Source organism: Globicephala melas, chromosome 2, assembly GCF_963455315.2.
Source record: "Globicephala melas chromosome 2, mGloMel1.2, whole genome shotgun sequence".
Taxonomy (NCBI): Eukaryota; Metazoa; Chordata; class Mammalia; order Artiodactyla; family Delphinidae; genus Globicephala; species Globicephala melas.
In genome coordinates this window covers 43,563,251-43,589,874 of record NC_083315.2, presented here as the reverse complement: position 1 = coordinate 43,589,874, position 26,624 = coordinate 43,563,251, and the positions used below count along the sequence as shown (strand labels likewise).

The following is a 26,624-nucleotide window of genomic DNA, read 5'->3' as shown; positions in this document are numbered from 1 at the left end:
TCACTCAAATATACCTTCTTGGTTTGCCTTTTTACCCTCAGCATCATTTCTCAGAGATTCATCTAATTTGTTACATTTATCAGTAGTTTGCCCCTCGTTTTTGCTGGATAGTATTTCATGGTATAAATGTATCACAGTTCGCTTAACCATTTACCTCTTGAAGGATGTCTGGAGTATCAAAGGACAGTTTGGGGGGATTATGATAAAGCTGCTATGAACATTTGTGTATAGGTTTTTTTGTGAACATAAGTTTTTATTCCTCCAGGGTAAATGCTCAGGAGCGCACTTGCTGGTTCCATGGTAGTTGCATGTTAGGTTTTCTTAAGAAACTGTCAAACTTTTTTCCGGAGTTGGACCATTTTACATTCCCACCAGCAACGGATGAATGATTCAGCTTGCCCACATCCTCGCCAGCGTTTGTTGTCACTATTTTTTATTTTAGCCATTTTAATTGCTGTGTAGTGGTATCTCGTGGTGATTTTATTTCCCTGATGACTACTGATGTTGAGCATCTTTTCATGTGGTGGAGTGTTAAGCCCCAGAGTGGTGTGGCAAATGGGCGCTTCTGAAAGGTCACTATGTGGAAGTGGTTTCTATTGAAACCTGATAAGAACCAGTGGGGGCCTGAGCCAGGACATGAGAGTGAAGGGATAGAGAGGGGTGGACGGGGGGATTCCAGCAATGCTTTAGGAAGTAAAGTTGGCCAAATATGGCGACCAGTGAGACAGGGAAAGGCACCATTGAAAGAGAGGGAGGAATCCGGTATAACTTCCAGGTTTCTAACTCAGACAGAGAAAAAAATTGGTCTGGAAATGTTGAGTTTGGGCTGCAAGACATCCATATAGCCCAAAGCATTTGGATACGAGCATTCAAAATCAGGGTCAAATCTGGGCTGAAGATATGGAATTGGAAACTCGGCAATTCCCATCACTAAAATTAGCGAGGGGAGGGGGCCTGATTTTTTAGGCTCGTCTATTGGTTCCCTTGTAGGCCACGCCCCCCAGTGTCTGGGCACTGCTGCAGGGGCCCACCAATCCCCTGCAGACTAGCATTTTCCGTAGCATAGGACACGCCTAACACACCTAAGTGCTATTTTTAACTTGTATATAGGTTCGGTTTTGATTTCACAAATTCATTAAGGAATTTTTAATTATAGATTTTTTCCATTATGTGTATTTTTCAACCAGATAATAAAAGTGTTAAACGGTGTGAAAGCGTGCAAAATGTTTAATCATTGAGAAGTAGCTGTGACTTCTGACCAGTTGGTCTTCCCAGGGACAAGGGTTCTGGGCTCCGAACTGCCGTCTTTCGTGTCCCCTAGGTATTCTTTTGCTGAAGGCGATCTCCCACCTGCTCTCTTTCCGGAGGATTCCTTGGCCTTCCTGCCCGCCCCCAGGCCTCCCGCCCCCAGGCCTCCTCTGCGGGTAACAGGTGCCTGCAAGCCTTCTCTTTGAACTGGACAATCCCTCTCCCTAGCCCACCCCCTCGCGGAAAGCCACAGGCCCTAGGGCCGATCAGAAGGTGAGTTGTGCCTGGACCACCTCTGGGGAGTTCAGGGCTGGGCCCTGGCCCTCCGGGGAGACCGCGCCAGCGGCCCTAGAGCTGCCAGGCGCCTCTCGTCCCCCGCGCTTCCAGCCCAGCTGCGGGCTCTCCTTTGCAACCTTTAAGAAGATTTTTAAATTACATTTCCCAAGCCCTTCTGATCTCCAAGTGTACAACACCCAAACACACCCCAGCCCCACCCCCAGGTACTCAGTATGATCGAAAGCTAAGCACCGCCCCCCCTCCCCGGGATGGATAGAAATGCAAACCAAGGGGTCTCGGTGGGGACTCAGCTCTAGAAACTTCGCCTATTCATCTGTAAGACAGCTCTGGGGGGCGGGGAGCGGGGGCAGTCAGGGCCCCGAAACACATTGACTGTAGATTCCAGCTTGCCTCTGGTATTTCATAAGGTTGCTGTTTAAACATAATTCCAAAGAGATTGAGGTTATCCTTGGGAGGGAGGGAAGGGTGGAAGGAGAGAACGGCGAACTTGTCCTGTCCTATTAGCGAACTGCAATCACTGATCCTTTGTGACACAGAAGTCATAGGTCAAATTCAAGATCTTACTGCAAATCGCGCGGCGGGGTGAGGGGACGGGGGAGCAGGGGAGAGGGGGATTGTTCTCCCAGGAATATGAGACTGTCCTCTTATTTCCTAATAACACCTCCAAAGTCTCCTGCCCTGAGAATTAGCGAGGATGATGACACAGAAAGCGATAAGGGGATTCAGCCTCCTGCCATCGTTCTGCATCCGTTTAATTGATTATGCAGCTCTGGACTCCAAAAGCTCCACCACCCATTTCTTTTCCCCAACAATAGGGAACATAGTGAAGCTTTCTTTTTACTTATATTTATCTTTTTGATTTATTTTTGGAGTTTTCTAAAATTAAAAATTCCATGTCCAGACCCTGGTTATTTAAAAACAAGCTACAATAGTTAACTTCCGCTGCATAAACTGGCCTCCTACATAATTTCTCTGGAGGCCCCGAGATTCCTAAAATGAATCCATCTGAGGAAGCCACAAGGTAGGGAGGAAGAGGAGAGAACTAGTAATGGAGGAGATGTTGCTCTCACTTTGCCTCAGTTTTCCTTCCAGAATCTTCTCAGGCCTGTGATCAGAGGACCCTCCTCTGTGCCAAGGCAGCTTCCCCCATGGGCTGAGCCGTGCCCACCCCACCACAGCTGCACCAGCCCTGTGGCCTAGGTGAACCCCACCTGAACTTGGCAGCACTGCCGCCTCCTTAGGGTGATGCCAGAGGAGCCCCAGTTCCCACTGTGAGTAAAGAAAAGGCCTTCCCAGCATTTGAAGTAAGTTGGTGTCATTCTTTTGGGGCTCACTGTAGAAAGTACAGCAAGCTTCCCCTTAAGACAGAATACACAGCCCCAGGTACATGGAGAGCCTGTCACCAAAAACAGTAGATCCAATGATCTGGGGAGTTCACAGATAATGAAAAAAAATGGGGAAACAAATATGCATTTGCTAACTTTTTATTTTACCAAGAGAGGGTTTTTTTAATTGAAGTACAGTTGATTTACAATATTGTGTTAGTTTCACGTATACAGCAAAGTGATTCAGTTATATATTTTTTCAGATTATTTTCCATTATAGGTTATTACAAGATATTCAATTTTGTTCCCTGTGCTATATAGTAAACCCTTGTTATCTATTCTATATATAATAGTGTGTGTATCTGTTAATCCCCTCTTCCTAATTTATTCCTCCCCTGCCTCTCTTTCCCCTTTGATAACCGTAAATTTGTTTTCTGTGTCTGTGAGTCTGTTTCCGTTTTGTAAATAGATTCATTTGTATTATTTTTTAGGTTCCATACGTAAGTGATATCATATAATATTTGTCTTTCTCTCTCTTACTTCATTCTGTATGGTAATCACTAGGTCCATCAATGTTGATGCATATGACATGATGTCATTCTTTTTTATGGCTGAGTAATATTCCATCATATATATACATGTATATATATGATGGAATATTACTAGAATATTACCATGTATAATACCACAACTTCTTTATCCATTCATCTGATGATGGACACTTAGGTTGCTTCCACGTCTTGGCTAATGTAAATAGTGCTGCTGTGAACATTGGGGTGCATCTATCTTTTCTAATTAGAGTTTTTTTCATTTTTAGTTTTTTAAGGGAACTCCATACTGTTTTCCATAGTGGTTGCACCAGTTTACATTCTCATCCACAGTGTAGGAGGGTTCCCTTAAGAAACGATGTTGTTAAAACAATTACTTCCTATTATATTAATATTACCGTTATTTCTTTTAAGAAAGAGTGCTTTAACTCATGCACATAAATGCATGCACACACACTCGGAAAGATAAACCCTCAGAGTAAAGAACTGCCCTTCAGTTGATAATGTCGAGCTTTCTGGAAAGCCAACCACTGAGAAAGCCTGGTGTGGGGTATCTGTCTCATCCTTTGGCTGTGCGTGGGGACCTAGGCTTCATCTACATCACCTCTCAGCAAAGATTAGTGAATTTGAGAGCCCCAATTTTCTGCAGTGAACTTCTCCAGTACATGAGAATAAATCAGCTTCTCTGAAAGCCATCCCCTCCCTGGATAAGGAGCAGAAAGATAAAAGACTAACTACAAAAATCTTGTACCCATTATTCATCCATTGTTCACCACCACTCCAGTGTGCGTTTCCAAAGTCAATTTAAGTCTGAAACTTCTGATTCCATCTCAGTGGTGACAGAGGCCTGGCCCAAAGCTTGGCTGGAGCTGTGGCGTGGCCTGCTCCCAAGTCAGCCGCAGAAGGAAGTGCTATCTGCTAATATTCCACTATTAGACCTAAATCACTCCAAATAACTTGCAAAGACCCAGGAAGCCGTCTCTAGACCCAGATTAGACTGGGATGCTTTGGTGCTTGATGGACACCTATCTAATTGCAGTTTGATTGGCTCCGAGCAGGCCTGCAGAATGGAGAAATGGACTCCTTCGTTCTGATAAAGATACTGATGCCCCAGCTTTGTGCCAAGCGAGAGATCCGCATCATCATTCCAAAGCAATTTGTAGGGGATTAGAATTATTTGAAGGGGGGATGCACCCGTGACCAGGGTTGTATAATTCTGGACTCTTAGTCACAGTTGACGGGCCTTCACCAAGGCACATTCCCAAGCATCACACTGTCCAATTTGTATTCTAATGGCGAGGAAGGGGTGGGCCTCTTGGGAGCTTGGAGTGCACAGCAAGAATCAATTTCATTCATCCTTGCAAATGTTCTCCCACCTGAATGTGGGCTTCTGAGGATGAAAGAGGAAGCTGACAACCAAGAAATAACACCAGGAGATGAGGCGCTCATTTTGAAAAGGGGCCAAAGAGATGAACGGGCCATTAGAAAAGGATCAAAAATGTAAATACAAATGGCCAACAAATAGAATTTAAATGTTCAGTGCCTCTGGTAACTTGTGAATCCATACAATGAGATACCGTTTTTAGGGCATCTGATTGGCAAGATCAAGTTTTGATAGTCTTGTTTCCCAGGCTCCAGGGAAACTGACACCCCATAGGAGAGAGTAGAAAAAAATTGCAATTTTTTCCAGAAGTCAGTTTTGCTTTACATATCAAATGTCAAAAACATGTGTATCCTTTGATTCCATGATTTCACAAATGTGTTCCAGGAAATGATGGAGAATGCGCAAAGATGTCCCTCTATGAGAATGTTCACTAAATATCTAACAGTGGGAAGTTGTTTAAGTCAGTTATGGTCTCTCTAAGTAGTGGAAGAGTGAGCAGCTTAAATGATATGGTAGTTGTGTTGAAATAGACAGGGATTCAAAATTTACTGTTGTTCTAAAAGGGCTACAGACAGTAAGCACACTTTTTATTGTTTACTCATTGTTTCATTCAACAAATATTACTAAAAAAGAGGAATACATGAAAGATAAAGGTAGTTCCTTGCTCTTATAAAAATTGCATTTACTGGAGTGATGGAGTCTGGGGATTGGATAACAATGAATAAATTACTGAGAAAACTATAAAGTTAGTGACTTAATTAATAGATCTTTCTGACATTTTATACTGAGATCTGAATAACAAAGAAGAGAAAGTAATGAGAGCATCTCAGGCATAGAAAACAGCTAGTGCAAAGGCCCTGAGGCAGGAGCGAGCTTTAGATGACATGATTAGATACAGCTGGGTCATGCAGCTAAAGCAAAGTGTAAGAGGGGCAGAGTGGTAGATGAGGTCAGAGACTGGGCAGGAGCTGGGTCATGTGGGTTTGGCAAACCAGGGTAAGGAGCTGGGATTTTATTCTATGTGCTGTGGGAAGACATTGCAGATCTCAAACAGGAGACAATCTCATTAATGTTACTAAACTTCTCTCTGGCTGCTGTGTGAAAGAATAGATTTGAGAGCATAACAATAGAGGCAGAGAGACCAGTCACCGGGACTGCTGCGCTGGTCTAGCCAAGGCTTGGGGATGGCTTGGATTAGGATAGGAGGTGGAGAGGGAAAGAAGTAGGTGCAGTCAGGATTGACTTTGGAGTTAGAACCAACAGTACTTGCTAATGGATGGATGACTCCTAAGATTTCCCGTCTTTCCTCCTATTCCCATCAAATGCCTCCAGCTCTAATTCTGGTCCTTCCCTACCAAGGTTCATCTACACTTCCTGCCTTAGGTTCTGTGGGATGACTTGGACCTAAACTAAATCTCCCTTTCCTCAAAGCTAACTCAAGCTGGTTTTCATTTCTTGCAACCTTGACGGAGGCCATGCAGCAATAGCCCTCTAAGAAGGGCACAGCAGTTGAAGCAAGCAAAGCTCAGAGAGGTAAGGCAGCTTGTCTAGTTCAGAGCAGCAGAGCAAGGATTCAAACCCAAATCTTCAGAGTCCAGAGCTAGCGCTTCCTCCTCTATGCCACGTGCTAGATTGACACAAAACACCCAGCTGCTAGTTGTCCACCAAAATCAAAGCCCAGCCCCCTTGCTCCATGGAAACAGAACAATGGCTGCTGAACTACATTAATTTCCCAGCCTCCCTTGCAGCTAGGAGTGGACCTATATCTTCCTCCAGTGGAATATTAAGAGAAATGATGATGCAAGCAGAAACCATTTATTTATGGCTTCAATTTATGCAGATCACAATGAGGCTCTGGGGGATAATGGAACAATGACTTGGAAAGAACCTGAATCACAGAATGACCACATGGATCACCAGCCTGGAGGGCCTGCCCTGGACTGTTATGTGAGAGAAAAAGAATATAAACTTTATTCTTTAGTTTATATTATTGTTCGGTCTCCTGATTACCCTATTGTTCAGTCCAGTCTTACCCTAAATGATCTTTTTTTTTTTTTTTTTTGTGGTACACGGGCCTCTCACTGTTGTGGCCTCTCCCGTTGCGGAGCACAGGCTCCGGACGCGCGGGCTCAGCGGCCATGGCTCACGGGCCCAGCCGCTCCGTGGCATGTGGGATCTTCCCGGACCGGGGCATGAACCCGTGTCTCCTGCATCAGCAGGAGGACTCTCAACCACTGCGCCACCAGGGAAGCCCTGATCTATCTATTTTTAAATACAAGTCACCTCTTTTGTTAAAAAATAATTGAACCCCATAAACAATACCTGCAGACAATGGGTAGATCCTTGAGTCTCCTTACTCCAATCCTTGGCTGAATTTGTCTAATTAGTGGACTAGATTCAATGCCTGGTGCTCTCCCAGGAGTACCTTTAAAACCCAGTTTGGGGGACTTGCCTAGTTGTCCAGTGGTTAAGAATCCACCTTCCAATGCAGGGGACACAGGTTCGATCCCGGAGAACTAAGATCCCACATGCCCTGAGGCAACTAAGTCTGCAGGCTCTAGAGCCCCCGAGCCACAACTAGAGAGAAGCCCGTGTGCTGCAATGAAGAGCCCATGCACCACAACAAAGATCCCGCGTGCCACAACTAAGACCTAATGCAGCCAAATAAATAAATATATATATATAAAAATAAAACCCAGTTTGGGTTGGAAAACAGAATCAACAAGACCTTCATGCATGAGGTATGAGAATTTTTAACATACTATTATTTATTTATAAAAAATATTTGAATTAAGTATGTATTCCTTGTTCTTAATAAATGCTAAACAATTGATAAAGCAAATTTTAAATTATGCAATCTAATATTAATTCCACTGGGAAAGAAATCGATTTTTTAATTAAGCTTATTCCAGAAGGGCCAGACTCTGGGGGTCATGAGATCTGGCTTTCATATGTTAAAGAATCATTTTACTAAAGATTTTGGTACATTAGTCAAGGAGCAAGGTGAAAACCCTAGTTGATCAATGAGAATTTATTTATATCAGCCATTGGCCTCCTTCCCAAAGGGTCCAAATTTGAATACCATCCTAAGAGCCCCAGAGATGGGTGTGACTCAGTCACTTTGGAGGAAGCACATCCAAATATTGAAAGGAACCCAATGTCTCCCTGACCTTCCTTGTGGTTCACAGACTGACAAAGCTTTCCAAAGTCCACCAGAAAAACATCCCACCAGGAGAACTTGCTCTGTGGACATCAGGTGCATTTGGCTGGAGGTGATAGCACTACTTGTATACTCCACCAGCCTTGCCAGCGCTGCAGAAAATAAGGCACAAGCTTGCTCCCCAGAGCTGTGGGTATAGATGTTTCTGGCTTAAACCTAGGTAGGAGAGGTGGAGAAGGACGGTAAGGAAAATGGGCCACATGCTTAGTGGGAAATGCACTGTTTGGGGACTCAGGTGGATATGGATTTGAATCCTGACTCTGCCACGTGTTTATCAACTCATTAACTTCTCTGAATCTCAGTTCTTTATAAAATGAGAATTGCACCCACCCCAGAGAGTGTTATGAGGAGTAAGGAAGCATCTATAACATAGATAGAATGTGCTGGCACCGTCAGCATTCAGTAAACAATAGCAAAACAAAACCCAAACTGATCCTGCCTTGAGATAAAGAAGTCAGCAAGCCTTGCCCTCCTGGCCACGTCACTGTGACGGAACGCAGCATGCCAGCTGGCCCCAAGGTTTCTGAATTGTCAAGGACAGGCTTCTGTGGATGCTGCTGAGGGGTGGGTGGTTGTGCTCGCTGACCACATCCCAGCTGTTCTCCTGCAGCTGTGGCTGCCCAAACCTTTGAGCTCTCCTCCTGGCTGAGCCAGCCAGCAAAACCTCACAGAACAGCCTGCTTTCCCACCACCTTATTCCATTGTCCAAATGCATGAAACGGCAATGAAGACATGTGTTGTTTGCTTTCTATTCCTGAGGCTGACAGTTTGCTTATCTAACCAAAAAAAAAAAAACCTTTATTTTACCTTATTTTGGTCCTTACCACTAGACAGCAAATGACCGGCCTATGGGAAAGAAAGCTGCAGAGAAACAATGAATGAACTAAGTCTTCTTTTCTTATGATGAGCACAGGCACTGAGTTTTAGCTTAAACACATGTACATACTATCAAATATGGAAAATTGGGTGATTTTCTCAGTATGGTTTTAGGGCTCCCTCCCATGTGGAGACAACGCTGATTGGTCCAATAGCCATCCACCCCCTTCCAAGACTGTCCTCATACCTTACCAGTCTCTATAATGAGCACTTACTCCCTCTGACACTTTGATACTCCTCTGTCTCCCACTTCTGCAAAGCATGTGGGTCTTTCAGCAGCCTCATACCTCCCAGTACACCCTTAGCACCCTGGGTCATGCTCCCCACAAAAACGTGCCAAGATTAATAGAAACTTCTGGCTGGTCTTCCACCTCTTGTTTCTCCAAACCATCTTCCATTGACCTCACTTACATTATTCCTCTGCTCAGTAACCGTCAATGGCTCCCTATTAGTCATTCTGCAACCAAACTTTCCCACATTATCACCCTAACCTGCTGTCTCCATGACATCTCTGTTCCAGCACACAAATTCCAACTAGATTTAACCACTCTTTAATGAACTTGCCCACCTTTTGCTATCTCCAGGCCTTTTTTCATGGCATGCCCCTGCCTGGAATACTCTCATTCCTTCCCTATCATCCATACACTAAAATCAAGTCCATCCATCAGAGACCATCTCAAGCAACACTTCTCTAAAGACTTTCCCAATCCTTCCAACTAGTAATGAACATGCCTTCTAAATCCCGTGACATTGCGCACTTTCCTTCTGTCACTTCTGCTCCTCTACCTTGCAGTGTCAACTCCAAAGAGTCTACAGGGGCTTCTGACCAGCAGTCTCATTAGAAGGGAAGGCCAGAGACTGGCCTTAAAGCTGCATTTGCTCCAACAAACAAAAATCCAGGACTAGATGGCTTCACAGGTGAATTCTATCAAACATTTAGAGAAGATCTAACACCCATCCTCCTCAAACTCTTCCAAAAAATTGCAGAGGAAGGAACACTCCCAAACTCATTCTACGAGGCCACCCTCACCCTGATACCAAAACCAGACAAACATACTACAAAAAAAGAAAATTACAGGCCAATATCACTGATGAATATAGATGCAAAAATCCTCAACAAAATACTAGCAAACAGAATCCGACAACACATTAAAAGGATCATACACCATGATCAAGTGGGATTTATCCCAGGGATGCAAGGATTCTTCAATATATGCAAATCAATCAATGTGATAAACCATATTAACAAATTGAAGAATAAAAACCATATGATCATCTCAATAGTTGCAGAAAAAGCTTTTGACAAAATTCAACACCAATTTGTGATAAAAACTCTCCAGAAACTGGGCATAGAGGGAACCTACCTCAACATAATAAAGGCCATATATGACAAACCCACAGCAAACATCATTCTCAATGGTGAAACACTGAAAGCATTTCCTCTAAGAACAGGAACAAGACAAGGATGTCCACTCTCACCATTATTATTCAACATAGTTTTGGAAGTTCTAGCCATGGCAATCAGAGAAGAAAAAGAAATAAAAGGAATACAAATTGGAAAAGAAGAAGTAAAACTGTCACTGTTTGCAGATGACATGATACTATACATAGATGCCACCAGAAAACTACTACAGCTAATCAATGAATTTGGTAAAGTTGCAGGATACAAAATTAATGCACAGAAATCTCTTGCATTCCTATACATTAATGATGAAAAATCTGAAAGAGAAATTAAGGAAACACTCCCATTTACCATTGCAACAAAAAGAATAAAATACCTAGGAATAAACCTACCTATGGAGACAAAAGACCTGTATGCAGAAAACTATAAGACACTGATGAAAGAAATTAAAGATGATACCAACAGATGGAGAGATATACCATGTTCTTGGATTGGAAGAATCAATATCGTGAAAATGACTATACTACCCAAAGCAATCTACAGATTCAATGTAATCCCTATCAAATTACCAATGGCATTTTTTACGGAACTAGAACAAAAATTCTTAAAATTTGTATGGAGACACAAAAGACCCCAAATAGCCAAAGCCGTCTTGAGGGAAAAAAATGGAGATGGAGGAATCAGAATCCCTGACTTCAGACTATACTATAAAGCTACAGTAATCAAGACAATATGGTACTGGCACAAAAACAGAAACATAGATCAATGGAACAATATAGAAAGCCCAGAGATAAATCCATGCACCTATGGTCAACTAGTCTACGACAAAGGAGGCAAGGATATACAATGGAGAAAAGACATTCTCTTCAATAAGTGGTCCTGGGAAAACTGGACAGCTACATGTAAAAGGATGAAATTAGAACACTCCCTAACACCATACACAAAAATAAACTTAAAATGGATTAGAGACCTAAAGGTAAGACCGGACACTGTAAAACTCTTAGAGGAAAACATAGGAAGAGCACTCTTTGACATAAATCACAGCAAGATCTTTTTTGATCCACCTCCTAGAGTAATGGAAACAAAAATAAACAAATGAGACCTAATGAAACTTCAAAGCTTTTGCACAGCAAAGGAAACCATAAACAAGACGAAAAGACAACCCTCAGAATGGGAGAAAATATTTGCAAATGAATCAACAGACAAAGGATTAATCTCCAAAATATACAAGCAGCTCATATAGCTCAATATCAAGAAAACAAACAACCCAATCTAAAAATAGGCAGAAGACCTAAATAGACATTTCTCCAAAGAAGACACACAGATGGCCAAGAAGCACATGAAAAGCTGCTCAACATCACTAATTATTAGAGAAATGCAAATCAAAACTACAATGAGGTATCACCTCATACCAGTTAGAATGGGCATCATCAGAAAATCTACAAACAACAAATGCTGGAGAGGGTGTGGAGTAAAGGGAACCCTCTTGCACTGTTGCTGGGAATGTAAATTGATACAGTCACTATTGAGAACAGCACGGAGGTTCCTTAAAAACTAAAAACAGAATTACCATATGATCCAGCAGTCTCACTACTGGGCATATACCCAGAGAAAACCATAATTCAAAAAGACACATGCACCCCAATGTTCATTGCAGCACTATTTACAATAGCCAGGACATGGAAACAACCTAAATGCCCATCAACAGACAAATGGATAAAGAAGATGTGGTACATACGTACAATGGAATATTACTCAGTCATAAAAAGGAACGAAATTGGGTCATTTGTTGAGACGTGGATGTATCTAGAGACTGTCATACAAAGTGAAGTAAGTCAGAAAGAGAAAAACAAATATCGTATATTAGCGCATGTATGTGGAACCTAGACAAATGGTACAGATGAACCGGTTTGCAGGACAGAAATTGAGACACAGATGTAGAGAAAAAACGTACAGACACCAAGTGGGGAGAGCCGCTGGGGTGGGGGGATGGTGGTGTGATGAATTGGGCGATTGGGATTGACATGTATACACTGATGTGTATAAAGCTGATGACTAATAAGAACCTGCTGTATAAAAAAATAAATTAAATAAAATTCAAAAATTTTTTTAAAAAAAGTCAGGACAAAAAAAAAGCTGCATTTACACAAGCACCACGTTTCACTATAATCACAATATATGAGGAGAGGGGCTGATGAGATGAAAAATGGAGCTGCTCAGGCACCCTCCAAACCCCAACTACTGAGACCTCTTTGCTTTGTTTTTCTTTCTTCCACTGGACTGCAAGTGTCTTTCTTACAGACAGAGGCTGTGTTCCTCAAGCAAACGCCTACTGCAGGGTCAAGCACAGTGCCAGCCGTAGAATAACTGCTTGACACAAAACACACTAGATTTATTAGAGCAGGTGATGCCTCTGGGACACATCCAGTTAGCACAACGTCTTCTCGTCTATGCAAAACAAGTAAGCCCTCAGCACCCATTGCCTCGCTGCGTCTGACTGAAGCCAAGGATGTGGCAGGCGGCCCCTCCCTTTAACAGGCTCCTACGACAGCTCCTGACCTTCTCCTTTAAGCTGCACTTTTACTTTTGAACCTGAATTTACCCAGAGAAACATAATGGGGTGACACCCAATCCGAAGGGACAGCTCCTGGTGCCAGCCCTCAGTGGAGTCATGCCAATCACTTCACGTTGTTTTGCCAGCTGGGAAGAAATCCTTAATCAATTTCACCAGGAATCCACTCTCTGAGGGTGCCCTCTCGCCAGCAGGTACCATCTCTCGTTGGAAACAGACAGCACATTGCCCCGCCCGCCAGTAGCACAGGCGCTCCCTGCACTGGGGTGGCACCTCCTCCCACCAGCTGGAGCCCCATCAGCCTCATTGACACAGCATCCTTCCTGGAAGACTAAAGCTCTCCGCGGAAAACGAAGGCTTCCGCAAGGGGGTTGGAGGGGCATCCGGGACAGTACCTACCCCTTCCAAACAAGAGAAAAGAGTGGCCGAGAAATGGACACCCCAGCACTCCTGTTTTCCTATTTAAATGTGAAGCCAGATTTTAACCTCTCCCTTGGCAACTCTGCATGGGACAAGAGAGAGACTAAGAAATATTAGTCTTATGCTGCATTAGACATTCATTCCCCCCCACCCCTTATTTCGTAATAGCCTTAATCGTTTTTTTAACTCTTGAACCCAGGTTAGCCCACTTCCTGTGCAACTTTTTAAGGAATTCAAACCCTTTGCAGTAAAGAAAGGCAAGCATTCCCTGGAGCTTGATATTAGGAATGTTTCTAGACGGCTGGTTCAGAGCATGTACATTTGTTAATTTGCAACCTAAACACACCCCACGGCCTCATTTAACTCTGAGTGCTCGTGTATGCATTGCAACTGCCTATGCCTGGTTCCAACTTAATCAAGCACTTAATGAGTAACATTAATATTCGTTGTCTTCTCCATGGGAGCTGATGCTCATCAAGGTAAATAGCTGCTGGCTGTCTCCACAGCCTGTGGTTAGGCTAAGAATCGTCTGTCCTCATCTAGACAGTGGACTGTTTGTCCCCCCCCCCCCCGCCCCCGAGATGGAAAAACCCTGCTGGGTACTTTCCAAAGGTTTCATTTTAAAATGTTTCCACTTACAGATCTTTTAAAAATACCAAGGGATTTGGAAGAGCAGTAAGAAATCTACTATCTGGGTGATAGTCATTCAGAGATTCTTGTAGGGTGCCTATTACATGCCAGGCACTAAAATAAGTGCTAGGGATGTAATGATGACCCCAGGCGGTCCTGGTTACTGCCCTCAAGGCACATACAGTCTGATGGGAGAGGCCCAACTAGGTAAGGGTCATGCTAACCAGTGCATAACTGCAAAGTGAGATCAGTGTTAGGAAGGAAAGCATGCAGTGCTGGGAGAGCCATCCCTAAGGAGGCGAGGTTAGAGCTGAGTTGAAAGATGGATAAAGGAAGAAGTCTGTTGTTCACCAAGTATTAGGGCTGGACCTCTCTCTCTCTCTCTCTCTCCACCCCCAACATCCAGTACAACTCCTCTATTTATAGATGAGGAAACTGAGGCCCAACAGAGCTAAAACTCTTGCCCAAGGTCAGAGCTAATTATAGAAACCAACGATCCCAATACCCAATCTCTTTCTGCTAAATCACATGGATTTTATTTATATCCCAGCTATAGATTACCTCAATGCCAATAAAACACAGAATATTGAGTTAAAACCACACCCCTCAAGTCCACAAGCATAAATAACGATCGCGCTTTAATGTAGATGATACCTTTTTATTTTGCAAATCCAAAGAGTTCTTTCTCATCGTATCAAAATCCAAGACAGCTTGTTTTCTGTGAGAACGAGAAGGCCATAACCCTGTTTGAAATGCACTAGCAAATTTCTCTAACCGTGCAATGCTAATTTAGGCGTGAGCTGTGTGTTCAGGCTGACTTCATGCCCCGGCTAGAGTTTCAGATTTGCACAGGGCGATTGGGTGGCTCTTTGCTGTTTCACTGCAAAGATCTTTCCCTGGACTCCGGAAGCCTCTGGGGAATTTACCGCGGCCGAAGTGGCCGTGTTCTCGCCAGTGTGTGCATGCGCGCTGCATGGCGAAACATTCTTTTGAAAAGTCCGTGAAAATCCACTCGCAATCCGTGCGTGTGCACGTAAAATCGCAGAGCAAGGACCGGAAAGACCCGCAGCGGAGCACACCCTGACCCGAGATTACTTCTGGGGAGCCGCAGTCATGGGGAGGGGATGTGATATGGTCTTCTTTTTACTCTAGATATGCCTGAGCTTTGTAAAATTGTACACAAGAACGTATTACACATTTAATACATTTATGTTCATTTTTTAAAAGAAGATTCTTAAACAAACATCTCAGTACAACAAAGGTGCATCGCTGCAGAGAGCAGCAGCGTTTCTCGTGGATGTGACTGTCTGTTCCAGAAACCTCAGAGTAACACCCCGCGCCCGCCCACCCTTGGACCATCATGGAACTGATGATGGAAACGTACTCTCCAGGACATCCCAGCGGGAGATTAGGAAAGTTGGAGGCGCCTCGCGGGTCGCCGCACTTGGCGCCCGCGCCCCCCTAACCCTGCGTTTAGGGAAGTCTTGACTTTGCAGCTTGCGTACCCCACCGCCGCACTGGTGCTGATGCGTGAAGGTGCTGCCGCGGCGGGCGGGGCAATCCGAGCCCGCACCCCCACCTCCTCTCCCGCCCCCTCCCCGCCGGCCCCGCCCGCCTCGCCCCCAGCCTGCGCCCCGGGCGGCCGGCCCGCCCCTTCCCCTCCGCGCACAAACGAACCTCTCGACGCCGCGTTCCGCGGCCGCCGGCTGGGGCCGGGCGAGGGAGGGGGTTAGCCCGAACAGCCTGACTCTGCAGTAGTCTCCCGAGCGCGGGCTGCGCCGCCCGAGCCGCTAGGCTGGGGAAGCACTAGCCGTTCGCTCACGGGCCGGCTCCTCCAGGCGCTCGCAGGCATGCAGCCCGGGAGCAGGCGGCGCGCCCCGGGCCGCTGCTGAGCCGGCCCGGGCGGCGGGGACCATCGCCTGCCGAACCCCTCCCACCTTGCCCCGGGGCCGACGAGCGGCGCCCCGGCACCCCCTCTTCGCCCGCAGCCCCGCCAGCGCCACCCTCCGCGGGCTGCAGGGGCTCATGCAGCCGCCAAGGTAAGCGCGGGCTGGGAGCGAGACGGACCCGGCTCTTGACATCCCGGAGGCGCCGCCGCCACTTGCTCGGGGCACGACACCGCTGTGGTCCTCCCCAACCCTGCGTCTCATCTTGCTCCCATCTTGCCCAGATTTGGAGCTTTGCTGCGCCTCGATCCCTTTAGCTCTTGGCAGCAGTAAAGTTTTTGTGGTTTGGTATTTGCTCTTTTTTCCTAAAATGCTCTCCCCGGGCAGCCGGCAGCGCGCGTGGTTGGGCAGACCCGGCGAACGTCTGTACCACTGTGCGCGTGCTGGGAGCTCCCTTTCTCCCGCGCGGCCGTTGCAATCGGCCGGCGGAGCCTGGGACTGAGCGTGCCACCCGGCTGTCCAGCCGTGAACCCCATTGGCACGACTCGCCCGGCCCCCTCCTCCTGCTCTGCGCCCGGCTGCCTAACCAGCTGCAGAGTCGCGGCTGGAGCGCCTGCCCCGGGGGGCGTCGACGCGGCGCACTGTCTGAGCTCGGGTCCGAGCGGTCCTTCGTCTGGGAGGGCAGGTGCGCAGGAAGGTGAGGGGCTTGGGGTGAGTGTTAAAGGGATAGGATCCCCGAGTGGCCCTGACGTTCCTAAGTGGACAGGTGGGCCCGGCGGCCCGGGCACCGCGACGGCTGCGCGCGTGGCCCGAGCCGTGGCTCATCCCAGGGAACGAGTGGGGCAGGGGAACAGGTGTATTTAGGGGGAGGGCCGATGTGGGGGACGCTCGGATGCAATTCTTGATTGCATCCTCTTAATGTAATTGCATAAGATTTGCTCGGAGGTAGAATCAATTCCCCCAAATTGAGTTTTTTAATGGGAGCCTGCGAGCTGCTGTTATGTGGTGTGGTTTCGGAAGGCGTTGGATTGTATTTATTTTATAAATCGGATGTCTTGCGATCGGATTAGGGGAAATCGCGCCATCTAGCGGAAATGGTACGCTGCGCGTTTCTTTTAGGCCGAGAAGTTGGATGTTCTCAAAGTAGGAGATTCCGGCGCGTGGCGTGGAGGCAGGAACCAGCAGGCGGGTCCTGGGATGAGTATTTCTAGGTGTATTTACAGTCCGGCTGAGCGGGAGCTCAGCGACGCCCCCAGCTCCGCACGCCGAGCTCAAGGGCCAGAATTGCACCTCGTACTGAGTGGCAGGCTGTCACTTCGAGGAGATCGTCACCTTCTCCTTCTGGCTTGAGGGTCCTCTAGCAAGAACATAACGCAAAATGTTGCCTGCCGGTGAGTCTGTGCCTGTTCTCTGGGCATCTGTCCCAGAAATCGGAAAAACCTATGCACGGACCGTGGTCTTCTCCCGTGTATCACAGATGAGTGATTTTTCAGGCGAATCTTGAGCCGTAACCCCTAGAAAAGGGATTGGCTGTGCTCTAAAGGGCAGCTGAAGGAGAGAATTGGGAAAGAGTCTGGTGCAGATCTGTACAGGAAAGGTATAATATACCAAAATGGCATTTTTTTTTACACAAAGAAGAGGCTTCCTGCTGTTCCACTACCACAGCGAGTGACAAGCAGGCCTCCTTTATGAGAGGGACATGGTCTCCAGTTAGCAACTGGGGCGGACTTCGCTGGACAGCCAGCTGAGCCGACAAAGACTGTGGGTGGGGCTCCCTGTCCTTGGTGCCTGGTTTTTGCTGCCACCTTCCAGGCCAGATGATATTAGCACTGAGCTGGACTCTCCCTGTTCTGAAGTGTAGTCTGCTTCCTTGTAGAGCAGTGTGGTGTTCTCCTTGTGGGGAGGACCCTTGCCCCCTTAAGATCCTCTGAGCTGTGGTGGCGGTGAGGGAGGTCCCAGCCTCCTTTTTTCAATAGCCCTGCTCCCATCATTTCCCTCCCAGGTGACAGGTGCTTGTGCTCTGAATAGACATATGGAGTGGTGAGTGGCTTATCTGCTCACTCCCCACGCTATCTCAAACTGCCTCGCCGTTTGCAGGTGTTTATTTAATAACTAGATTTATGACAAAGAGGGTCTTGCAGTAACCTGGCATCTTATTCAGAGAGGGCTTCTCTGACCTTTGCTAAGAAACCTCTGTCTGCTTTCTTTCCTTACAAGCGTCTCCAAGGCGTGACTCGCTCCATCCCCAGTGGGTGTAATAATACAGAATGGAGGATGAGAAGCTCCTGGTTAATATGACCCTTGACTTGGCTCTTCACCCGCCCTGTAGGAGCCCAATACAGGAGTTCTTAGATGAGGAGACGCAAAATAAAATGAATAGGTAGTCAGCATTCCTAACACTGGGACAGGGAGTTTTTCAAGTCACTCTCACAGTGATGCTCGCTGCTTCTAGGAAGCAGGCAGGAAGAGGTGCTGGCATTTCCACTGCTCAGAAGAGGAAACTGATGCCCAGAGAGGTGCAGAGGAATAGCCAAGGTTCTGTGAGTTTAAAGTGCTTTTTTCCCTACAGCCTTGCTACCAAATGAATTAAACTCAAGCACTTGGTTTTACCAAGTATGGCCCCCAAATAGGGCATGCCATAGGAGATGTGTTCACCTATCTCTCCAGAAGCCTGCCATCCAGAAAAAGAGACAGGATATACCCAAATGAAACTGATCATAAACAAAGTTCAGGCTTATTGGAATCTGTTATTTCTGTGAAACAAGGAGGCACTCCTACTTAAAGATCACTGTTCTAGAACTTGACTTACAACATCCCAAGTGTAAGTTCAAACCACGTTTACGTGTCTGCAGTGTTCCTGTGGCTCTCTGGAGAACGGCTTTGCTTTTCAAACAACATTCATTGTTTATCCATTCAGCAAACATAACATAGACTTAACTTGAAGGAGACCCAGGCTTTCTCACCTGTGGTATCCAGCCCCATTCAGATGACAGGCTTCTCTTTTTCTTGTTTTGACTGAATGACACCACAATTTCAGCTTCTCTTCCCTTAGCAACAGAGCTCTGAAGAGCAATGAACAGGGCAATGGAAAAAATGAAGAACTGTCTTGCCCAGGTGTGCAGACAAGGTCAGGCAGAAGTCAGTTTCCTTGGTGACAAATGAACATCTTTTAAAACGATGCCAGTTTCTTAGCCAGGTCTGACCTATGAGTAGAAAATGCTGTATCACACTAGAGCCTCTGGGTCAGGAGACAAGAATACCCACTGAGGTGTGAAACTTCATAATCTGTGGGCAAGAGGAAGAAGAAATTTTGAGATTTGGGCAGAAATCAGAAAAAATGCTAAATGCAAGTACCTTTTATAGCCCCATTTGAAAGATTTAAAGTCACTGCTGCTTGACAAACATAAATACGCATTATGTACCTTATAAAATTACTATATCCAGATTACTACTGTAAAAAATTAAAGTGTAGCAGGCACTGTTTTTGTGGAAAATAATGACAAAATTGCTGGTTGAGTTTACTTCTCATTTTTCAACTGTTTGTTTAAAGCAACATTCCAAGATGGAGAACTTCCAGGAATCAGGACCCTGGGTTTGCCAGAGTCTGAAAATCTGGCAGAAACTTGAAAACAAAAGATTCTGTCAACAATCTGGTAAAACAAGACCAATCCTTACAGATTCTGTGTCCTCCACAGGGCATAACAGAGATGAGTGGGTATGAGTACCAGTGCCCTAAAACTTGTTGATTGATATCTCACTAGGGTATCATTTAGTAGTTACCACCCGATAGGGTTTCCACTTCTGTTTTATTTTTTTGTCTTTGGAGATGCTCCGAGCTCAAGGTCTCTGCAGCAGCTTGCCCTGGCTGACAACAACATCTGTCCTGGTTCCTGATGATACCCACTCTATATCTGCCCTTGTGAGCAGAGATATTCTCCCTCAGTCCTCAGCAAGAGGCTCGGTACCATTACTTATTCTTTTTTTTATTGAAGCGTAGTTGATATACCACATTATATAGGTTACAGGTGTACAATATAGTGATTCACAATTTTTAAAGGTTTTACTCCATTTATAGTTACTATAAAATATCGGCTATATTCCCCATGTTGTACAATATATCCTTGTAGCTTATTTTATACGTAATAGTTGACATGTCTTAATCCCTTATGCCTGTATTGCCCCTCCCCACTTCCCTCTCCCCTCTGGTAACCACTAGTTTGTTCTCTATATCTGGGAGTCTACTTCTTTTTTGTTATATTCACTGGTTTGTTGTGTTTTTTAGATTCCACATATAGGTGATAGCATACAGTATTTGTTCTTTGCTGTCTGACTTGTTTCACTTAGCACAATGCCCTCCAAGTCCATCGATGTTGCTGCAAATGGCAAAATTCCATTCTTTTTTATGACTGAGTAGTGTTCCAGCATGTATATATATCACATCTATGGCTGCTTCCATATCTTGGCAGTTGTAAATTGTAAATAATGCTGCTATGAACATGGGGATGCACATGTCTTTTAGAATCAGTGTTTCTGTTTTTTTTCAAGTATGTGCCCAGGAGTGGAATTGCTGGGTCGTATGGTAGTTGTATTTTTAGTTTTTTGAGAAATCTCCCATTACTTCTTCTTAGCACACGTATTCTTCTTGAAGGTGGATGCGAACAATTTTTCGTCCTCTTTAGGAGTTTTCTCCTTGACGACTTCTTTAAACGAGACCAGGTGGAAACATAGGAACACACAAAGACTGACCCATAATGGCTTCCTAAACATCCGTCATGGTATGAGCCTTGTCGGTTACAATGTGAACACTCCACCTGAGAATTCAGTCTCCTGACAGACTTTTTTTTTTTTTTTTTTTTTAATTTATTTATTTATGGCTGTGTTGGGTCTTCGTTTCTGTGCGAGGGCTTTCTCTAGTTGCGGCGATCGGGGGCCACTTTTCATCACGGTGCACGGGCCTCTCACTATCGCGGCCTCTCTTGCGGAGCACAGGCTCCAGACGCGCAAGCTCAGTACTTGTGGCTCACGGGCCTAGCCGCTCTACGGCATGTGGGATCATCCCGGTCCAGGGCTTGAACCCGTGTCCCCTGCATTGGCAGGCGGATTCTTAACCACTGCGCCACTAGGGGAGCCCCTGACAGACTTTTTAATACATTTCCCAACTGATCTGGACCACAGTGTGTATTTTCCTCCAGGTTCGCTATTTAAAATCCATGATATCTAGTTGTTCAAGGTGCTTTCACCGTTTTATCCTCTTCATCAAAGTCCAATCCACTTGTGAGACTACCACATCTTCCTGGTTACCCCTTGCAGGAATGCATTTACCTGGCTGTCAAAGAGGCTAGCTCAGGAAACATCTGCTGGGCCATCGCAGTGACTTGGAAATTTGCTGCCAGCGTGCATTTTCGGCCCCAGAATAGAATAGAATAAAATAGAATAGATGACTCTTACAAGAACAAGTCCCTTGGACTGCTGAGGGTGCAGCTAAGCTACCCCATGGTATTGCTGCCTCTGCATCCATTTTGTTTGGCCAAGTGGCCTGTGAGGACCTTAAATTGACACCAGCCCCCTCATACAAGTGCATGCGCTAGGTAGCAGCCAGCCCTCGTGACCCACAGTCTCCCCTCCTCCCCAGGGCCTACCCCTGTGCACCCGTCAGCTAAGACCTCCATCAGGCTCACCGAAAGCTCACTCTTTTGGTTTGCATTGACCTATCTGGCCTTAGCTCAGGAACCCCAAAGCACTCTGCCCACAGACCCTAATCAAGACATGTGCCACAGGGCTTCCCTGGTGGCGCAGTGGTTGAGAGTCCGCCTGCCGATGCAGGGGACACGGGTTCATGCCCCAGTCCGGGAGGATCCCACATGCCGAGGAGAGGCTGGGCCTGTGAGCCATGGCCGCTGAGCCTGCGCGTCCGGAGCCTGTGCTCCGCAACGGGAGAGGCCACGACAGTGAGAGGCCCGTGTACCACACACACAAAAAAGGACATGTGCCCCAGGTCCTGTTTTCTGTTTGCACTGGGCCTTGACTTCCCCACGTGGCCCCTAGAAGTGCATCAGGTACTTCCTCCAGGACCTGTGAGTAATGAACTTCCCTATTTCAGTTTCTCTCGTGGTCTGTAGTTGAACCCTGGCTCACCATCCAGCACCTTGTGCTCCACTTGACAAGTGTGAATGTGACAGATTCATAACAGAAGAGCAAGTGGAAATGCATATGTCATTCACAGAATCGTAAAAACAACCAGCTTTCTTCAAAACAATTGGTACCTTGAAAAGGATAAGAATTAATTGGAAAGAATAAGAATTAATGTTTGTTTGGAAGTTTTGGTACGTAACTTTCATTTACATTTAATTTAATATCCTTCATGGAAAGAGGTAGAATATAAATAATAAATAGATTTTTAATACAATTGCACTTTCTCAGATGGGCTTCCATTTATGCAAGCAAAAAGAAATGTAGAGCTTATGGGTGTTCCCTGGTGGTCTTGTGGTTAGGATTCGGGACTTTCACTGCCGTGGTCTGGGTTCAGTCCCTGGTCGGGGAACTGAGATCCCGCAAGCTGTGTGGTATGGCCAAAATAAAAAGTAGAGAGAGAGAGAGCTTTGAGTGCAGACTCACCTGTAGACCTGATGAGGCTCATGAGGGCTTCCCCTCACAGGTCCAGACCTGCTAATGACCCCTCACTCCTAAGGTTGGTAGGTCATTCTGCCCCAGAGCAAGGGATTCGTGGGAGTTTAATTTGTGTTGTTTTACATCAGTCAGCGCAGCTAAAATAGTTTGAAATTCAGATTTCGGAATACTGATTTCAAAGTGCTTCCCTTGCTATCCTGAGGCATACTTGTTTTTGTATCCTTGGGTATCTCAAGATCGTATGGTAAGGAAAAGCTAGACGCCACCCTCTTCAATGCTGTGAGGGTTTACATTGCTTTTATTTTTCTCTGCTAAGAGCATTTTGAGAAAGGAGATCCCTAAACTCCAAGCATCTGATTTCTTCATGAGCAAGTGGACGCTATTGGCAGAGTCTACTGACTTCAGGGGTTCATTGGTAGGGAGCATACTGCTCCCTACATACACACACCTGGGCCAAGAGTCAACGAGGGCAAAGCAAACCCAAGCCAAAACGGCACCCAAACCAAGATGGCACGTAAGTCCTCCCCTTCTGGGTCAATGACCAATCTCTAGGGGTGGAAGCCCATCTGGCTTTGAATTTAATTAAGACATGCTCTGAATAACTTGAGGTCTGAACGGACTGCGGTGAATTGATACTGTAGATAGATTTACCTAAACATCTTGTTGTGTTATATTTACCTGTCACTCAGAGGCTATTAAGTCAGGTAAGCACTCTATGAAACCTTGACCTAAAGATACCATTTAACATCCAAAAGAAAGAAGAAGAATCTATAAGTATTTCAACTTCATAAGTTTTTAGGGGGGTAGGGGAGATGGTTCAGGAAAATTTTTCTTTCCTTAAAACATTTTAATATTTTTGTTTGTTTATGGAAAACAGTGTATCTCTAAACATGCTCACATCTCTAATGAATGACCCATCATTATACATATGGAGCATAACAGGAAAAAGTAAACCCCAGTGAAGATGAGAAGTAGCTGTGATTTTGTGGGAAATACATTGGACTTGGCATCACAAGCCCTGGTTTTGAGCCTCTCTCTGCCATTTATATTCTTGGTGACCTTGGACAAGTCACATAATCTCCCTGAGTCTCAGTCTTCTCATTTTGAATTGGAGACAGCTGTGCCCATCCCATAGTTGAGACCACCCTACAGTTACGTGGGAGACTTTGTCTTATAGTGGTTGATCAATAAAACTTGAGTATAACTGATCATGCACTTAGAACCCACCCAGAAGTCAAGGTTATCTAAAAGTCCTTGGGCACTAATTCGAAAAGATACGTGCACCCCAGTATTCATAGCAGCGCTACTTAAAATTGCCAAGATGTGGAAACAACCTAAGTGTCCATCAACAGATGAATGCATAGAGAAGACATGTCATATAGATAGATAGATAGATAGATTAGATATAGAGATATATATACACACACACTGACATATACATACACACAATGGAATATTAGTCAGCCATAAACAAAGAATGGAATTTTGTCATTTACAGCAACATGGATGGACTTGGAGGGCATTGTGCTAAGTGAAATACGTCAGACAGAGAAAGACAAACACTGTATGATATCACTTATATGTGGAATTTAAAAAAATGCAACGAACTAGTGAATATAACAAAATAAAAAGAAGCAGACTCACAGGTATAGAGAACAAACCTGTGGTTACCAGTGGGGAGGGGCTGGCAATACAGAGCTGGTGGAGTGGGAGATACAAACTATCGGGTGTAAGATAGGCTACAAGGATGTATTGTACAACATGGGGAATACAGCCAATATTTTGTAATAATTGTAAATGGAGTGTAACCTTTAAAAATTGTATTAATATTTTTTTAATTTTTTTTAATTTAAAAAATTAAATAAAAGTCCCTGGGGAACGCTACAGATTTCCCCACCGTCCCCACGCATACAAAGGCTGTAGCAGAATCAGGTACATAGTAGATACTTTGTTACAATCAAAACAATGGTTCTTATCCATGATATAAAACTAACATTGGCAACTACTTATCAACACTTACTCTATGCCAGGCATCTGCTCTAAATTTTCTATTGTTGTGTTAACTCATCTAATCCTCACAGTAATCCTCTGAGGGAGCCAGAGTCTATCCCCATTTTTCAGATGAGATAACTGAGGTTTAGACGGTCTGTTCAGACTGCATGTTCTTGGCCAGCGTGCCATATTGCCTCTGTAATGTAAAAGTGCAGACATTCCCTCAGCCTCCAACAAATTGAAGAAAAGAATACCGTCGTGGTAGAGGCTAATGTCACATAAGCAACACACTTGTTCTTTCTCGATTGGCACCCTTCCCCACCGCCCATCAGCTGGGGATCTTCTTCATTTCAGCTTTGCATTAGCCATTCTAAACAATTTTGAATTTGATGAATAACTTGGTCCTCTGTTCCTATTGCTAAATGTCTGTGGTATTTGTGCTCGGCACCGACTTGTTCATTAATCCAAATACTGCGGCCTTCTGCTGGTTGGGAGAGAGACGCAGACTCGCTGATCAATTCAAATAGTTGCCATTTGGTGGATAAATGGGTCCAAGTTGGTTCTTCTCCCAAGAACTTACTGGAATGGGGAGAAGTAGACACTGCGTGGTCTGTCCTCCCTCACAGGAACCTGGTGCATCTCAGTATGGGTACCCAGAAGTTGCTTTAAAACAAGACGTTACTAAATGTTTACAAGGTGTGGTTTCAGGTATACAGTAGTATTGCTGGGTATGACTGCTGAAGAATTTCATGCTGACACTAAAACACGGAAGTGTCACTTTTCAAATAACATTTCCTACTTGCTCAGCAACATTTCTCTTGGGAGAACCCAGAAATGTTCCAGATGAGGCCCCAGGATGGGTCCTCAGAGTCAGGTATGGGCAAGGCCAGTTAGTTACAAAGCCAACACTAGTTCACTGAATTCCTAGAGATACCAGACGGTGAAGCTGGGAGACCGCCCTCCCCCTGGGGGTGGGCGGTGGGATGTGGTGGGCAGCCAGGCCACGATTCTGCAGATTGAGAAGCTGCGGGTCCAGAGGTAGGAAAGGACAGGGACCACACAGCTAGAGGTAGAACTGCTCCAAATCCCAGGTCTCTCTCTTTCCCCACATCCACTGCAGTGTCTAAAAACTCTCAATCTGAACACCGACAATGAAGCAATTCACAAATACTATCACTTCGTACTGGGCTTTGTAGGCAGAAGAATTTGCAACTGTAGACCAGCTAGTAGGTGTGCACTGGAGTCGCAGACAAGAGCTCAAGAGGAAAGTGAGGAAGACTTTCATACATGAAACTCCAGCTATGTACTAGCTTATAATCCCAGTTAGCAAGGAAGGGGAGAGGTATCAAAAGAATAAATGAGGCTGCCCCAGGAGCTTACTGAGAATCTCAGAGGTCAAGAAGGAGAGGTGCGAAGGACGGAAGGAGGGGCTTAAATTATGGAAATGTGACCTCAGAAACTGTTAGCATGTCATCAGGAGGGCTCCAACCCAGCCTGGGCTGAGGCTGGGGGACCTCAAAGGGAGTCCTTCCTTCTGTTCTGAGTAAGAGGATGAGTACAGAGATGCACGAGGGTCAGTGGAGGCAGAGAGAAGACCAAACATCTCCATGCCTGGGAAGGAGTTAGTGAGCCCATCAGAGGTGGTGTGACAGCTGGGAGTCACCCAGACCTGCCCAAACCCCACTCTGCCACCAAGCCAGCTGGGTCACCTCAGGCAGGTTACTTGCCTTCTGCAGTGTAAGTTGGGGTAAATGAGTGTTGTCTGACTTACGGATGAGAGAAGAGACAAGACGTGTTTTCGAATGAGAATTGAAGTCCAGGAAGAGAAGAGGATGTAGTTTTATTTATTTATTTTTTTTTTTGCGCTACGCGGGCCTCTCACTGTTGTGGCCTCTTCCGTTGTGGAGCACAGGCTCCGGACACGCAGGCTCAGTGGCCATGGCTCACGGGCCCAGCCGCTCCGCGGCACGTGGGATCTTCCCGGACCGGGGCACGAACCCGTGTCCCCTGCATCGGCAGGCGGACTCTGAACCACTGCGCCACCAGGGAAGCCCTAGGATGTAGTTTTAAAAGGCATTTGGCATTCCTCATATGGACTATTTTATTTTATTTATTTATTTATTATTTTTTAAGTGAAGTATAGTTGATGTATGATATTATATGTTACAGGTGTACAATATAGGGATTCATAATTTTT

At 45.5% G+C, this 26,624-nt stretch overlaps 1 protein-coding gene and 1 long non-coding RNA gene across 4 annotated transcripts in view; one reads left to right on the top strand and one right to left on the bottom strand.

The window, feature by feature from the left end:
• Positions 1-15,856, bottom strand: part of LOC132596828 (uncharacterized) — a 136,691-nt gene extending 120,835 nt beyond the window's left edge. For both annotated transcript variants that reach the window (XR_009562884.1, XR_009562883.1), the window contains exon 1: positions 15,600-15,856. This is a non-coding gene — a long non-coding RNA (uncharacterized lncRNA). The remainder of the gene's footprint in view (positions 1-15,599) is intronic.
• Positions 15,613-26,624, top strand: part of RGMA (repulsive guidance molecule BMP co-receptor a) — a 44,851-nt gene continuing 33,839 nt past the window's right edge. The window contains exon 1 of one of the 2 annotated variants that reach the window (XM_030873180.2): positions 15,613-15,961. In XM_030873180.2, coding sequence (XP_030729040.1) covers positions 15,948-15,961 — 14 coding nt within the window. In that variant the 5' untranslated portion in view covers positions 15,613-15,947. Of the gene's footprint in view, positions 15,962-16,330; positions 16,506-26,624 lie in introns of those variants that run through there. The other variant, XM_060293892.1, reaches the window with a different exon arrangement.